At 49.5% G+C, this 15,686-nt stretch overlaps 1 protein-coding gene across 3 annotated transcripts; it reads right to left on the bottom strand.

Moving 5' to 3' along the window:
* Positions 1-1,440: 1,440 nt before the first annotated feature.
* On the bottom strand, positions 1,441-15,369 carry AQP4 (aquaporin 4). Of its 3 annotated transcripts, none has more exons than XM_084888947.1 (5): positions 15,216-15,369; positions 12,927-13,341; positions 10,382-10,546; positions 9,590-9,670; positions 1,441-5,968 (listed from the first exon to the last, which is right to left on the bottom strand). In XM_084888947.1, exons 1-5 carry the CDS (start codon positions 15,251-15,253, stop codon positions 5,690-5,692), a joined length of 978 nt encoding a protein of 325 aa, XP_084745073.1. In that variant the 5' UTR covers positions 15,254-15,369; the 3' UTR covers positions 1,441-5,689. The 3 variants fall into 3 exon arrangements, with proteins under 3 accessions (XP_084745073.1, XP_084745075.1, XP_084745074.1); XM_084888949.1 differs by having other exon boundaries at positions 15,177-15,271; XM_084888948.1 differs by lacking the exon at positions 15,216-15,369 and adding an exon at positions 13,628-13,808.
* Between the last annotated feature and the right edge of the window lie 317 nt (positions 15,370-15,686).

Below are 15,686 nucleotides of genomic sequence, written 5' to 3'. Positions count from 1 at the left end.
GGTTTTGGGTAATTCACTTTATCTTGGTTTCCTCATGTTTGGAAATGAGAATGATAGTAATGTTTATCACACAGTGAGCCTTCAAGATCAAATGATTGAGAATAACATTTATACATCCTAAAGACCCATATGTATACTTGTAATAGATAATTATTCTAATAACGCATTCCTCTGCTGCCATTCTGATTCGTGGCCAATGCTCTTATAAGGGAAGAAGGAATATAGGGTATGATTTTCATCTGTTCACAGATTAACTCAATACCTCCAGATTGGAGTGCTTCTTCCATCCATCCATCCATCCACCCACCCACCCACCCACCCACCCACCTCACATTTATTGAGCACTAGCTATGTCATCACTGTTCTATGCACCACGATTACAAACATCAGTGTAATTTCCCAGCGACTCCTGTACACGTGGAGGCAGCATAATTCAACTCAGCCTTTTAGAGTCCTCAATGTCTTCTTAAGCCTGAGGGGTAAAGAGATAGAAAAACTAAAAAAATAGTAAGAATTAATTTAGATGGCGTATTGTTTTGGACATTTTCCAAGCAGGATAGTTATCTAAAGTCAGGCTGACATTTATATCTCTAGCCTTCCATGCTTGTTAAACTGCCTTTCTTACTGGAATTCGCATTGAGCTAAATTTCACCTAACATCTGGCCACCGTATAAATGTAGCCATGAAAACATGTCTTGTTGCCTACACACTAGGTATACATTTTAGAAATCCAGTTAGCGTTTCATTCTTTTTGTGCATGTTCCTTTTATTTTTCCTTAGCATCTGAGCTCCTTTCAGGCTTCTGACTAGAATGACAAGAATTCAGATAGATAGCTGGTGCCTGTATAGCAGCACAACCAACTAGAGTTTAGCACTGTGTGGCATTTCCTAGTCGCTGTAAGATGTTCCCTGAAGTTCTTTATTCATTCATGAAATGAGCATTAGTTAAGTGAAATGTCAAGCCTAGTGATCCATACTGAGTATTGTGAGATGCAACATAATTCATGGAGATCAATAAATAATACCCAGTCTTGGCCCTCAAGGCGTTTAGAACCTAGAAGAGAAGACAGACCTGCACATACGATTGTCCTCCAATGTGATGAATTCGGTAAGAGAGGCTCAGGTCCACCTGGCCCCCGAGGCATCACTTACTCCTGGTTGATGGGTTGTACACAAAAATGACTGTCCCCAATCCTTCCCGGAGGGTCTATAGCCTTGAAAATCGAGGAGCCCCTCAAACCAAGGACTCAAGGGGGTAAGCCAGTACTCAGGGCACCTGTCTTATCCACCTGCATGGGCAGGACCTAAGGATGGATCATCTGCTTGGCAACACCACCTTCATTTGAGTCACAATTGTGTGTCTTCACTTTTAGACTCATGGCCATGATAACTGATACTCTATAAGTGAATGAATGTTCACACATCACCCAGCACCATGCGTACCTTTTAAAACATTAAAACGTTTATTTTCACAAGCTTAGTATTATGAGATACAACATACTTCATGGAAATCAACCACAGTGCTAATACTTTAATAGATTATCCCAAATATTAGACATTACAGTTTAAATCTCCTTAACATTAACTCGAACGGTGGAATAACATTTCAGTTAATAAATGATTGTGCCTATAACCATATGCTCAGTTTATTCTCACCAGTTTATCATGAATTACAATTTCTTTGTGATTTGGGTCATAAACATGATAAACTATTGTTTATATATTTTCATAAATTGCCTGTGTATTTAATTAATCCCAAAGAGAATCTAGAAATATCTCCCAATGGGCTCTATAAATTAAGTACACTTTTTAGCTCTTGAATTTTAACATGCCGGGGTAACACCATAACAGTTCTTAAATTTACTTAAGCAATTATTCCACATGTTGTATAGCATTTATTTGATAATGTATTTTATAAGCCATAGTTGTTTTGTGAATGTGTGCAGCCACATGTTTTGGGCCCTGAATCAAGTGTCTTCCGGGTAGTTCGGAAAAATGATGGGCTTCAAAAGTTACTGCTCTTTTGAGGTGACCTACCACCATCCCATGCAAAGAGAGCAAACGTGTGGCAAAGAATGTGTTTTGCACTTTCCAGAGTTACCACGCCTTCCTCATACTTCTGATGCTCTCAACACACCATGGGAGACAGAATTACTATTACTGTCAGGTCTAAAATATTCTTCTTTACGTGTTCTCTAGAGCTCACGAGGAGAATTTATTTAGGCTTCGAGGCTATTGGTTAGGGGCTCTCTCGAGCCCCCAGGGCCCTCTCCAGTGGTCACAAAGGTGACTTCTCTGTCCAATGATGACGGCAAGTGGGGATGATGGGACAGGATGCAACACAGGGCCTCGCCAGAATCAGTGTTCGCCTTTGAATTTGCTCCTCTGCTTTGGAATCCTCCTGTTCATTTTGGAGTTTAGACCAGTAAGCGAGTCTCCTGGTTTCAGGGTCCGAGAAGAATATATATATTTTTTAGAGTCAGACCTGTAGTAATTAATCAGACAGCTTAACGCCATCATCTATTTTATTCAGATGTGTCTGTCCTTCTGGTAAAAATCTTCCAGCCGGAGCAGCAGCTCTGGCTAGCACCCTCAACTGCATCAGGAAGTGGTCAGAGGTTAGGAAGTGTAAGGATGAAGGAAAAACCTCAAACGGCAGAAGCAGAGAGTGGAGAAATCTTGAACGGTAGGCAGCTCCTGCGGTCCCAGCGAATCCTCCTTCGGGGTGAGCATTAGGAGTCCTGGAAGGAACCGCTGTTCTTCACCGATGAGAACACTCATTCCAAATTCTGGGCCTCCGCTCCGAACACTTAAACAAATGCCCCCCCCCCCCCCACCAGAACGCTCTGATAAAGGTGCCACGTGCAGGGTGGGGCCGTCTTGCGCAGTGGGGGCGGCTGCTGCACCTCTCTGCACCGCTTCCTGCCGGTGTAATCCATTCATGTCCTCCCCGGGCCTCCGCTCTGGTCTCCTCTCTGGGTCCCTGTCAGGGGCTCTCCTGGGAGCAGCGAGGCCCTTCGTTAACAAGAAGGGAGTGAGGGAGAAGCCCCGTCTCCTCCTCCTGCGCCGGGAGGCTCTGGCGCCCCCCCAGAGGCTCAGACCCTGCTGCGGCGGGGCCATTAGGAAGGCACCATCTCACTCCTTTTCCGGGCACAGCCGTGAGTGAGACACAAGCCACGCTGTCCCATGTGCAGGGAGAAAGGCGGACTGCAAAAATACATTTTATGGTGTTTACAGTTATAGGGCCTTCCGCCACTAGTCCTTGAAATCATGCTTTTATTAAATCTAGAACAAAATAAAGATTAAGAGAATATTATTCATACTCCCAAACCCCAAATGACATTATATGTTTTTATGAACAAACATGTGTTCTGAATACCTACTATGTGCCAGCCACTCTGTTAGCTGCTGGGAAACGAAGAACAAAGACATCGTGTGTGCTTTGTCTCAGCACTAACGCACTGGGCGCTCTAAGGGAAGTGAGTGGGGAGGAGGTAAAACATGGCCGAGTGGAGGGATCTGAGCCCGTGCGCTGCAGGGGCTGGGGGATGTGCTTCGCTTGTCCTCCGGAGCCTGCTTTTGAACTGAGATGCTTGCAAATGACCTTCTGAGTGGAACCACCACCGGCTTTAAGTCTTCAGTGTATATTATACACAAACACGTAAAAAGGCTGTGTGAAGCATCCTCAGCATTGATCTGGTTCGATGCTCCCCCACACAGGAAGCAGCCTGTACCACCCTCGGAGTGGGGGGTGGCCACACCCTGAGAAAGGGGGCTGGGTTTGGCACCTGCTGGGAAAACGTGCCAGTGGCCGGGCAGGCGTGGCTCAGCTGTTGAGCATCGATCCATGAACCCGGAGGTCAGGGTTCGTTTCCGATTAGGGCACATGCCCTGCTGTGAGCTCAATCCCCAGAAGGGGGCGTGCAGGAGGCAGCTAATCAAGGATTCTCTCTCATCATTGATGTTTCTCCCTCTCCTCCCTGCCTCTCTGACATCAATACAAATATATTTACAAGGTGCCAGTGGCCTCCTGGCACAGCGCTGGGGTCATGACGTCACGTGCCACGTTCCTGGCACCGAAGAGAATCAGGGTGCCTAGTGGTCCATATCTCCCGGCCACAGACTCGGCTGCCTCAGCGCTGAGAGGGCGCCCAGCTGGAACTGTGCGAGAGCAGACAGCCCTCGACGATCAGCTGATTACAAGCCGTTCTCTGCAGCGATCGGCTTTTGCTTCACGACCGGCTTTTGCTCAGGAGAAGCGCGTGGTGCAGCGCTATCTAAGGGAAGGGCTGGGCCGTCCAGCGAAGGCGATAGAAACCGGGGCGGCAGAGATCATTCTACTGACAGGAAGGCAAAGCGGTACAGGAACAGACAAACCATTTTGACAAATTAACAAGTCAGTAAGGAAAATACTTAGAAAACGTGTTGGGTTATGTACAGTCTCCCTCCTAATGAAAGATTGGCCACCTGCTCAGCTTCGAACACAGGATGCTCTGATGGCCTCGCCCTGTTATTTCTCAGCCACGCTGTTCCTCGTCTCGCATGATTCTTCCCTCATTAAATACCATTGCCCTCGCAGTGGCCACAGTCAGCTCACCCCATGAGAAGTGAGTCAGCATCAGAGGGCAGGACTAGGCAGGGCCAGTTCACACCTTCTTGTTGGACAGAGCTTACTAGTCAACAAAAAGCCCAAACTCACCTATTACGTTCTTGTTATCAAAAATATGTCTCAGCTAATGTTTATCTATCGATAACCAAAGTTACAAATGAACAAAACCCCTAGTTTTGCCAATAAATTAAAAAATATAAGCAAAGTCGTTAAGAGGTTAAAAGCTTAGCCTGTCATCCCCACGTGATGGAGTTGAGGCTGTGCACTGAAAACAGAACGTCTGTCCGATGTCAGAATTCAGATTCCCCCGCTTCCGTGGTTCCCCTATGACGGTTCTTCCCTCCCACCCTCGTAAGACCTCATGAACCGGCTTGTCCTGAATCTCAATAGATGTCTCTTACTCTCTGGATGTTTGGCTGGGTAGAGCTAACTCATATATAGGGTTTCTGAACATTCTTCCCATTTCTGGGTTTTAATTCACATGATCATAGGCATGAGGAGGAGAAGGAATATTATGAATTGGAGTTTGGAATTAGAAATATAAATGGAAATAATCTATTAGCAATGGCCCTTGTGGATGTACCCTTTTACTGACAGTTTGTAAGCAAGGGACCGCTCATAGCAAGAGCCTCTCTGAGTGCGCCTGGCTCTGTGACACTCCGGGCTCTGCCCCTGACCAACTTGATTTAATGGAACAATAAGTGCTCCAATGAGAAGTGATGGCACCAATCTCCTGGTCGAGGAGGAATAAGCGGATCGGTTTGCCTACATTTTCTCTCAGGCGAGACTTAACCAGATCCTGATACGCACTTGAAATTGGTTACTAATGAGTGGCAACTAGATGCACTAGATGCATACTAGTTGCTTTGGGGATACTTTTAAAAGATTTTTTTTTTAGATTGGAATTCCCAATTGGTTTCTTCCATTCCTCCTTAGCCAAGAATGAAGTGCTTGTTAGCTAGACTGAGTGAGATGACAGGACACAGGCCTACTTTACAACAAGTCCGTCTCCTTGATGGGTGGGAGGACCTCCGGGGGCAGCTCCGAGGACGAGGGTCTGCTTCCAGTGCCAGCTTCTAGTCATACGGAGGACAGCACTTCCCCCGACGGGTCCTTGCCCTTCTTCTCCTCGCCCCGGTCCATGTCGATCACGTGCACCACGCCGGGCTTGAGGATCAAGTCCTCGGCCTCCACCTGGCTGCGGTTGTCCTCCACCTCCATGTAGCTCCCCTTGGTCTGCTGGGCCGCCTTGCTGAAGGCTTCTTTGAGGCGACGCTTGAGTTCCACGTCTGGGCAGAAGACGTACTCGTACAGGCCGCCAGCTAGGACCGCTCCGATGATTGGTCCAACCCAGTAGATCTGGGGAGGAGAGGGAGGAGTTAGAGAACTCAGAGGAAAACCATCCCGTGAACAACTCCCGCAGGTAGAAATTAGCTGGCTTAAGTTAAGAGAGGGTCATGTGCGGGTCACAGGGAATGAATTGTATGAAAAAGAGAGGAGCTGGACAGAATAAAGAAAAATACACCAAATCCACGTCAGAGACCCATTGTTAAATGACACTTGAGCTGAAAACAAGAAAAGACTGTTTTCTCTTTTCCTTTCATCAACGACTTGCTTTCCGTGTTCTGATGACCATCGAAGGACAGGTAGCCCTCTTTGGTGGGCCTGCGTATGCATGGACAAAAGAACTCGCAGCTAACACAGAAAAAGGTCTGTGAGTGCTTTGCTCGTGTTCTTGATGCCATCTCACAGGCTCCTCAGCTTCTCAGTCATGCACAGTCTCCCCCGGGAGCTCCCGCTGTCAGCACAGCGTGAAGAAGGCTCTCAGCTCCCCGCTCAGCTCAGCTCCACGCGTGTTTGCATCAGCGACATCAATTCCTAACCCTCAATTCCTCACCGACAGAGCAGGGGTTATAACAACACACACCTCACAGGGTGCGGGATTAAATGGAAACGGACTGAAATTTAATCACGTGCTTGTAGATACTGAACAGTTCTGGTGGCTCAGTAACCTGCACATTCCATGTTTCCCAGGTGATTTAAGATGCACGTGTCTAGGCTGGCCATCCCAGTAAGTCATCTCCGTGTGTGCCACGTGCTTTCCCGCTCTAACATGTGATGTGATTTAACTGAACGCCTCCTGGCTCCTCCGTTACTCTCCTGCAGAGCGCTCGCTCGCCCTTCGCCCGCGGTGACCGGGAGGAGAGCCCTGCACTGCGTCCAGGGTGCTGGCTGTCTGAGGATGAGCGAGCAAGGCCTCAGCGATGTTAACTCAGTAAACGAAAGCTTGTATCGCATCACTTCCGTGTCTGGAATAAATTAAGTTTTGAGTTTGGCTTTAGCGCATATGTAGGCTGTGGACAATTAGCCATTCATTCCAGAGATTCACGTGGGCTGCCCTAGCTGGTGTGGCTCAGTGGATAGAGCGTTGGCCTGAGGACTGAAGGGTCCCAGGTTCAATTCCTTCTGACCAATGGCACATGCCCAGGGTGCAGGCTCGATCCCCAGTAGGGGGAGTGGAGGAGGCAGGCGATCAATGATTTTCTCTCATCATTGATGCTTCTATTTCTCTCTCCCTCTCTTCTTCTCTGAAACCAATAAAGACATATTAAAAAATGTTTGTTTGTTTTTTAAAGATTGATTCACGTGGGCAACAGAAACCCCATTTACTGGGCACTGCCTCTGAGCCAGCTGTTTTTAATACTTTCCTCACATGCACTCACTTAACCCCAGCATCACTCTCTGAGCCGGGTGTAATTAGAACTTCCATTTGATCAGTGAGAACACCGCCTCTCCGAGAGGGAAAGAGGCTTGCTTCAGAGTTCATGCCTAGCAACCCCCTGAGCTGGGATTCCAGGCCTGTCTGCATGCAAACCACTCTTTTGAGCTATTACATCACTTTCCTCCGTACAGTCTTCTCATTTGAAAAAAAAAAAAAAAAGTAAGAATGATTTGGGCTTCCAACACTCTCTGAAAATTAATAACAGCATCCTCCCTGCAAAATCTAAAGAGAATTCAAGCTTGGAGCTAAAACTGAACATGTATACTGAGCAGGGGAACAGGGCGGAGTGGTTACAAGAACCACGTCTCCCATCTCCAACATGAAAGACACCATGTGCGAGCTTCCCTCTCCAGGCCCTTTCAGAGGAGCCCTCCGCTGACAGTCTTTACTCTTTGTTCCTTCAGTCAGATCTCCTTGGCTAGATTCACTCCACCAGCTACAAGTCCCATAGGGAGACTGAATGCTGCACAATCACCACCCTTCCCCCAGAGCACCTATGAGCAAGGCATCGAGCTGCACGTGCTAAAAACGAACAGATCTGAATTCCAAAGGCTATTTCAAAACAAAGTCTTAAAGTACATTGTAAAAACTATAAAGGAAAATAACTTTATTCTTAAAAATACAGAAAAGTATAAAAAAGAAAACTAAAATAATGTCATTATTATTTGGGTGCTATTTCTAGTCTATCTATCTATCTATCTATCATCTATCTATCTATCTATCTATCATCTATCTATCTGCAGATATACTTTAACTTAGTTCTAAATTTCACACACCATTGGACATTCACTTTCAGTAGGAGTAGGTTTGTTATAAAATAACAGGAAGAAGCTTTGATTCTCTTTAAATTATCTCTAGTTTATCACACCTAACAAGTAATGAATAAAAACATATTTTCACCTGCATTTTAAAGTCCTCATAAATTGAACTAAAAGTTGTTCCTAAATTTTAATTGTAAAAAAAGTTTGAATTTAATAGGTTAGGTTGAACTAAAAGTTGTGTCGTTTCCATAAGATCTATATACTGCCCATAAAAGCATTTCCGTTCCTGTTGCTGTGGCCATTTTGTCGAGGCACACATTTAGAAATATTAGTGGCAAAATAACCAGTCCGATGGGTCGGATTGTTGAAAAGTCTTGGCCTGTCTCGGTCCTGACTCCTGCTTTTGAACACCGACTCCGAGTTAGTCAATGGGGTGGATTTCTGTAAACATGTGGCGCGGATTTTTAGGACTGAATGCTCACCCTGGGCTGCCACTGCTTCTCATTTGCAGTGTTTGCTGTGGCTGAACTGTGTGGCTGGGCCAGTGACCACTCCGTGCCCGAGACTAACACACAGGTGACATTCTTTATGTTCATAAACTAAACATTGCGAACTAGCACTCACAACATGTAAGTGACAATAAACGCCAGCCCCGTGGGAGGCGGCTTCTGTCTCATATTTATATTGCTTATTGTAAGTTAGCGTGTGAGTGCCATCAACGCTGCTCCATTACTCAGCTAAGGAATGAAAACTCCTTTTTGGAAGAAGCAATTGAAATGGAGTTGGGGGTGATAGTTAAGAACGGGCACCCCTCTCTCCAGAAGCTCGGCCAGCGCATCAGTAGGTAGGCTAGGCGGGAAGCTGCAGGCAGGCCTTTTCGGAAAATCAGTTATTTTCCCACTGTGGCTCCGGCGATCACAGCGTAAACATTCGCACCATTCACTCCTCGCCATCTGCGTTCAGATGCTTCCAACGAGCAGGCTATTAATTGGGTTCATGCTTTCGTAAACAAAAAAGATAACTATTTGTGCTATGGGCAGTGCTTTTAAGCATTTCATTCTTTTCTTCTCCTTCATCTTTCTGCAAGTGTATTTCCTCTTATTGCCAGGAAGGCTTTACTTTCAATTATTTAAAAACCATCTCCTCTCCACTGTCCTGATTTTAACTGGTTCCACACAGGCAACCTCCGTGGGCAATGTATTCTGCTGGAGTCTGTCAGATACAGTGCCCAGAGCAGTGCTTAAAAAAAAAAAGACTATTACCGAGGCTCAGGGCAGATATAAGATGAGATGTTTTGCAACGGATCTGTGCTAGTCTCTCTTATGAAAAATGTAATCAGTAGGAGGTCAAGGTTGGGAGGAAGTAGGAGAAACCAGAGAGAAAAATAATGAAAAAAGTCCAAGCTCCATGGGTAACTGTCCTCAACGTGATAGTTACCCAGTGGTTTTCCCAATTTCCCATGATGACTGCGGGTCCGAAGGATCGGGCGGGGTTCATGCTGGCACCGGTGTAATTGATCTGCGGGGAGAAATAAACCAACTTCAGACTCTGCTGACACAGGCCTCCTGATGGGTCTCTTTCCGTGAGGTTTGCTACCATTTGCAATGCTACCCGAGAGCCGTCAAGATATGAAAATAAAAAATATTCAAATGGTAATGGTACATGTTCTTTCAGATGTATAACACCTGAGATCATCTGTGTATGCTTGTAAGTTAAACTGTGATGAACACATCCTTTTCTTAAGTAAATCCTTTTGGCCAGTGTATGTATTATTCTGAATCCCAAGCTACAGTACAAAGTGGATTAGTGAGTCTTTTATAAATATTTCTGGTAATACTACAATCCTAAGAAGAGTATTTTTCCTCATTTTTAGCTCACTTCCAATTATGACTTATTTTTAGTCTCTGATCTGTATAATAAATGTAGATGCAACTGAAAACAGGATAGAGCAGATGGACATCTTTTCAAAAATGTATAGCAAATAAATTTTAAACTTTTATAAGGAATTTATGTTAAATAAAAAGTTTATAATAGAGACATAAAAAAAAAAAAAAGATGCTCGCTACCATATCAACATCCTCGTGGGAAAGCTGGTAAAGTAACCCCCGGGAAGGGACAGGCATGGCTGCAGTGAAAGGACTCCAGCTGTAAAACACCACGTTTTCAGGCCAGCTCTAGGGCAAGGCTAAATGAAATGGATCAATTATTCAAATGGACTTGGAAACTTACTGCAAATAAATGTCCAATTGCAACAGAGAATCCAATTGCTAAAGCGATGGAGCCAGTGACATCAGTCCGTTTGGAGTCACAGCTGGCAAAAATAGTGAACACCAACTGGAATGTGATGATCAGCTCCACCAGGAGACCGTGGCCCGCAGTGAGATTCCCATGGACCTAGGAAGAGAAGAATCCTCAGTCTGAGCTGAAGCAAGAATACATTTCCCATGGCGACACAGCATTTCATCCGTGTGAAAGCAATGGTGGGCATATGATTTCACTTATATGCAGACTCTACAGAACAAAATAGAAACATCTCAGAGACACAGAGAAGAGAATAGACTGATGGTTGACAGTGGAGGGGGTAGGGACTGGGTGAGAAGGTGAATGGATTAAGAAGCATAAATTGTTAGTTTCTGAATAGTCACAGAGATTTAAATGACAGCACAGGGAATAGAGTCAATAATCTATACTAATAAAAGACCAGACATCTTCTGGACAAAGCCACAGTGGTGAGGGTTGAGGCAGAGGTGGTTGGGGTGATCAGGTCAGCAAGGGAGCAGTTAGGGGCACCAGGCAGGCAGGCAGAGTGGTTAGGGGTGATTAGGCAGGCAGTCAGGTGAGCTGTTAGGAGCCGGCAGTCCTGGAATGCAAGAGGGATGTCTGACTGCTGGTTTAGGCCAGTTTCCAACTCTGGTCCTGGATTGGAGAGTGTGCAGGCTGGGCTGAGGGACCACGCCCTTACCCCCACCACCAATGCATGAATTTCATACACCAGGCCTCTAGTCTATAATAATAAAAGCGTAATATGCTAATTAGACTGGACAGCTTAATGACCTTCCAGACGTCCTTTTGGATGACCTTCCGGACAAAGCTGGGACTGCGAGGGCCGAGAGCCTCTTGCACAGATTTCATGCATTGGGTCTCTAGTGTTGTGATAACTATGTAAGGTGCCAGGTGGGTGCTTGAAATACAAGGGGACCACTCTGTAAAGTACATGATTGTCTAACTACCATGCTGTCCACCTGAAACGAATACAAAAGAATATTGAATGGAAACTGTAATAAAATAAACAACTGATGGCTGCATCTTCTACTCCACTCACAACTGAGACGCTGCTCCTGTCCCCCCAAAAAGAAGGCATCAATTCCCACTCATTCTGGGCAATCACAGGTAATTAATCCTCTTACAACGACCAAGCAGGGGTTTCAACAAGGGAAGCAAAATGTGCCACTGCTCTACTTAATTTATAAAAGAGTTTCTTGAGAGTCTTATAATTTTATAAGGAAATGATTAAATCCATTAATTAGATTTAAATTAATTCATATATATTATTTCAATTAAAATTTATACTCTGTGTGTGTGTGTGTGTGTGTGTGTGTGTTTTAAATCAACTCTGGTGATGAGCTAACAAATGATAATCCTAATCAGCTGAGAGCCAAGTTAGGTTCAAATGCCAATGTACTTTTTTAAGTGTGATCCTTAACTAGATCATTTAAAATTTCACAAATATAGGAAGAAACAAATTGTTTCTTCTGCTAGTGAACCAACAAATCTATATATATAAAAGCCTAAGTGACTGGGACATCCAGAATGACCGGTTGCTATGATGTTTACTGTGGCCAGCCAACCAGTCCGATCAGGGGTGGGGCCAGCCGACCGACCTCCATGGCCCCTTCCCTCAGCTGGTCCGGCCCCTGACTGGCGCCCCCTCCACCCCCACACCTCGATCTGGGGTGGGGCTGGCTGACCAACCTCCTGTATCCCCTTCACCCCTCCAGCCAGCCTGGCCCCAATCAGCCTTGATTGGGGCTGGCCGGCCGGACCTCACCTGTGCACAAATTCATGCACCAGGCCTCTAGTAATGATAATAAAAGTATTTTATGCTAAATGTATAGTTGGTGTAGTCACTGGGGTGGGAGAGAGAAAGGGAAAAACCAACCCCATTTTTGTGCTACCAGGACAGTTTTCAAATTCAACAAGAATCATCAGAAATGCCCTGAGAATAAATTAGCTATTTTAGGAAGGTCTCTCAGGCCTCCAGGGTGTTATTGAATAGAGTCCACAAGAAGCTGAAGTCCTAGTTTAAAAATAAGAGCGGAAGGTGTACATTTTCACCATGGAATACTATGCAGCAATGAAAAAGAAGGATCTCTTACCCCTGAGACAGCATGGATGGACCTGGAAAGTTTCATGCTAAGTGAAATAAGCCAGGCAGAGAAAGACAAGTATCACGTGACCTCACTCATATGTGGAATCTCATGAACAAAATAAACAGATGAACAGAGTGGATCCAGAGACATGGAAGCATGGAACAGAGTGTGGAATCTCAGAGGGGAGGCAGGGAAGGTGGGTGGGTGAGTGGGAGGTAATCAACCGAAGACCATGTGTGCAGGTATGCATGGCCCATGGACACAGACTATAGGGTGCTGAAGGCCTGGGGTGGGGGTAGGGGCGAGCTGGAGGAGGTCACGGGAGGGGGGCCTGGACACATGTAGTATTTTCCACAATAAAAATTAACAAACCAACGAGACAACGCTAAGAGCTGAAGAGCTACCGTGGTGACGCCCAGGCCGCCCACCACGCCGGGCGGGGTGACGAGGTAGAGGATGCCGGCGCCCAGGATGGCGCCCAGGCACTGGGCCGCGATGTAGAAGACGGACTTGGCCAGGCTCATCTTGCGGGTGCACACCATGGCCACGGTGACGGCGGGGTTGATGTGGCCGCCGCTGATGTGGCCGAAGCACTGCACCATGGTGGCGATGCTCAGGCCGAAGCAGAGGGAGATGAGCACCATGTCCACGGGCAGCGGCTGCTCGGCGCCGCCCCAGTTGATGGTGGAGCCCAGGCTGAGCAGCACGAAGATGAGCATGGCCAGGAACTCGGCCGTGACCGCCTTCCAGAAGGCCTGGGTCCACACCCCGCGGAAGGCCGTCATGGCGCCCTGGCTCCCGCACCGAGGCCCGCACTTGCTGGGGAGCAGAGGAGACCGGCGTCAGCAGCATGCACCCTGGTTCGGGGCTCAGGGGGCCCCGGCCCACGGGCCTGCTCCACGGCGGGGAGCCCCCAGGGTCACACACATGCCCCAAAGACTGCTTCCCGGACAGCCCCCCCACACACACCCCCACACCCCCACACCCCCAAACCCCCCACACACCTTCACACCCCCCCCAAATACCCCCCAAACACACCCCCACACCCCCTACACCTCCACACCCCCCTCATACCCCCCAAACACCCCCCCCCACACACACACACCTCCACACCGTCACTGGGTCCCCCGGAGCCAAAGGCCAGGGGAACTCAGCCTTGACTTTCAGGAGCTCCACTCAGCCTCTGGTCTGACATGGAAAGAGACCCCCATTTCCTGCCCAAGCCCAGGAGGCCCCGGGGGAGGGCCAGCCCGCTGCCCAGTGAGTCCTCTGAGTGAATCCTAATTACAAACCCCGCGGGGAGGCCCGGACCGCACACTCCGGAGGCGGAGAAAACTGGGACAAAGCAGCCTGGGAACTCGGGCAGGAGGCGCCCTGGGAGAGACATTACCGGTCCCGGGGGGAGGGGGGGGGGAGAGGCAGGCAGCTCACACAGGGCAGAGGGAGGGGCCTCTGTGCTAGGCAGCCGGGGTGAATCCCGACGGCCAGGGCACGGGGCTGCACCTGCCGCTCCTCCCTCCGTGGCCGGAGTCCGTGGGAAAGAGGAAGCCACAGAGCAGAAGCCCAGGAGCCAGTGGGAAGTCCCCTTCAGCAGCCACGGCCACGGGTCACCAGGAGGCAGGCCTGGGAGAGGCCGCCCCCCACTCCCCACTGCACCCCTCTTCCCTCACCTTCCCCAGCTCCGTTCTCTCTCCCTGCTCATCCCTCAGCCCCTCTTCCTGCCCCTCCCTCAGCCCCCTCCCTGCCCCTCCCTCAGCCCCCTCCCTGCCCCTCCCTCAGCCCCCCTCCCTGCCCCTCCCTCAGCCCCCCTCCCTGCCCCTCCCTCAGCCCCTCTCCCTGCCCCTCCCTCAGCCCCCTCCCTGCCCCTCCCTCAGCCCCCTCCCTGCCCCTCCCTCAGCCCCTCTCCCTGCCCCTCCCTCAGTCCATCTCCCTGCCCATCCCTCAGCCCCTCTGCCTGCCCATCCTTCGGGCATCGGTCCACCTCTCCAGATACCTAATTTCAGAAACCCAGTTGCTCCTTCAGCTTTAAATTTTCATCAGAAAAAAATATCCACAAAAACCAACAGAGAAACAAGCGCCTTAGGGAGCCTCTGGCTTTCTTTGGGGAGCCCGCGAGTCTGCTCCCCTCCCCCGAGTCCCCTAGCAGCGCACAGACTGGGCCTCAGCAGCTCCCCAGGGCCCTCCTGTGGCCCTCAGAGTCCCCCCCCCCCACCCCGAAACGGGGCGACACCATTTGTTTCGCTCCCTCTGCCCCAGAGCAAAGGGGCTCGCTGGGCGCCCATGGCAGGGAAAGGGGCTCGCTGGGGGGCCCATGGCAGGGAAAGGGGCTCGCTGGGGGCCCATGGCAGGGAAAGGGGCTCGCTGGGGGGCCCCATGGCAGGGAAAGGGGTGCGTTTCTCTTTCGGGAACTCCCGGCTGACCTGCTGCAGGCGGCCCAGCCCCGAGTGGTCATGTTTCTGATGGAAAATGCTTTTGGCAGCCCCACCTCCAGGTCCCACTCCCTGCGGCCCCAGGTCTCTAAGGCGCACCCCTTCCCGCAGCCCTCCCTCCCTCCCCCGCCCGCCAGCACCCCAGGGCTCAGCCTCAGCCCGCTCCCGGCTCCCTCCCCGTTCTGCAGAGCGGGCACCGGCCCCCACAAAGCAGCCCACTCCCACCTGCCGCCCGCAAGCTCCCCCAGGCGGAGCCGGACTCACCGCCACTGCCCGGCTGCGGGTCCGGCTCTGTCGCTCATGCCTTCCCCCGCCGAGTGCCGCTCTGGCCCGCCCGCTGTCACCAGGCCGGAGTCAGATTACGGCCGCGGGCCTGATTGGGCGGCAGCGGGGGACCTGTGCCATGTGGCAGTCACTCAGTGCCATTTGCGCGGGGCGTGCCTCTCCCCCCATCCCGGGACAGGGCTCAGGAACAAGCATGCTGACGCTGCTCCTCAGCTGGCCGTTGGATGACGGGGCTCCCCCCAATCTTGTCTGCACTCTCCCCCGCCCCCAAAGAAGGGGTCGGTTGTTCGTTTGCAGTTGAAATTGGGCAACTCTGAGAAGGGGGTGGGCACCACCGGGCGGGCTGTGAGATGAAGGGAGAGGCCTCAGCGCACACTGGAAGTGTCTGGTCTGAGAAGAGCACACGGAGCCAAAGGCCCCGCAGGTCTGTCTGCAGCAGGGGCCCCGGTG

This window comes from Pipistrellus hanaki (assembly GCF_964339955.1).
Source record: "Pipistrellus hanaki genome assembly, chromosome: 6".
Taxonomy (NCBI): domain Eukaryota; kingdom Metazoa; phylum Chordata; class Mammalia; order Chiroptera; family Vespertilionidae; genus Pipistrellus; species Pipistrellus hanaki.
This window is presented reverse-complemented; position numbering and strand designations above follow the sequence as displayed.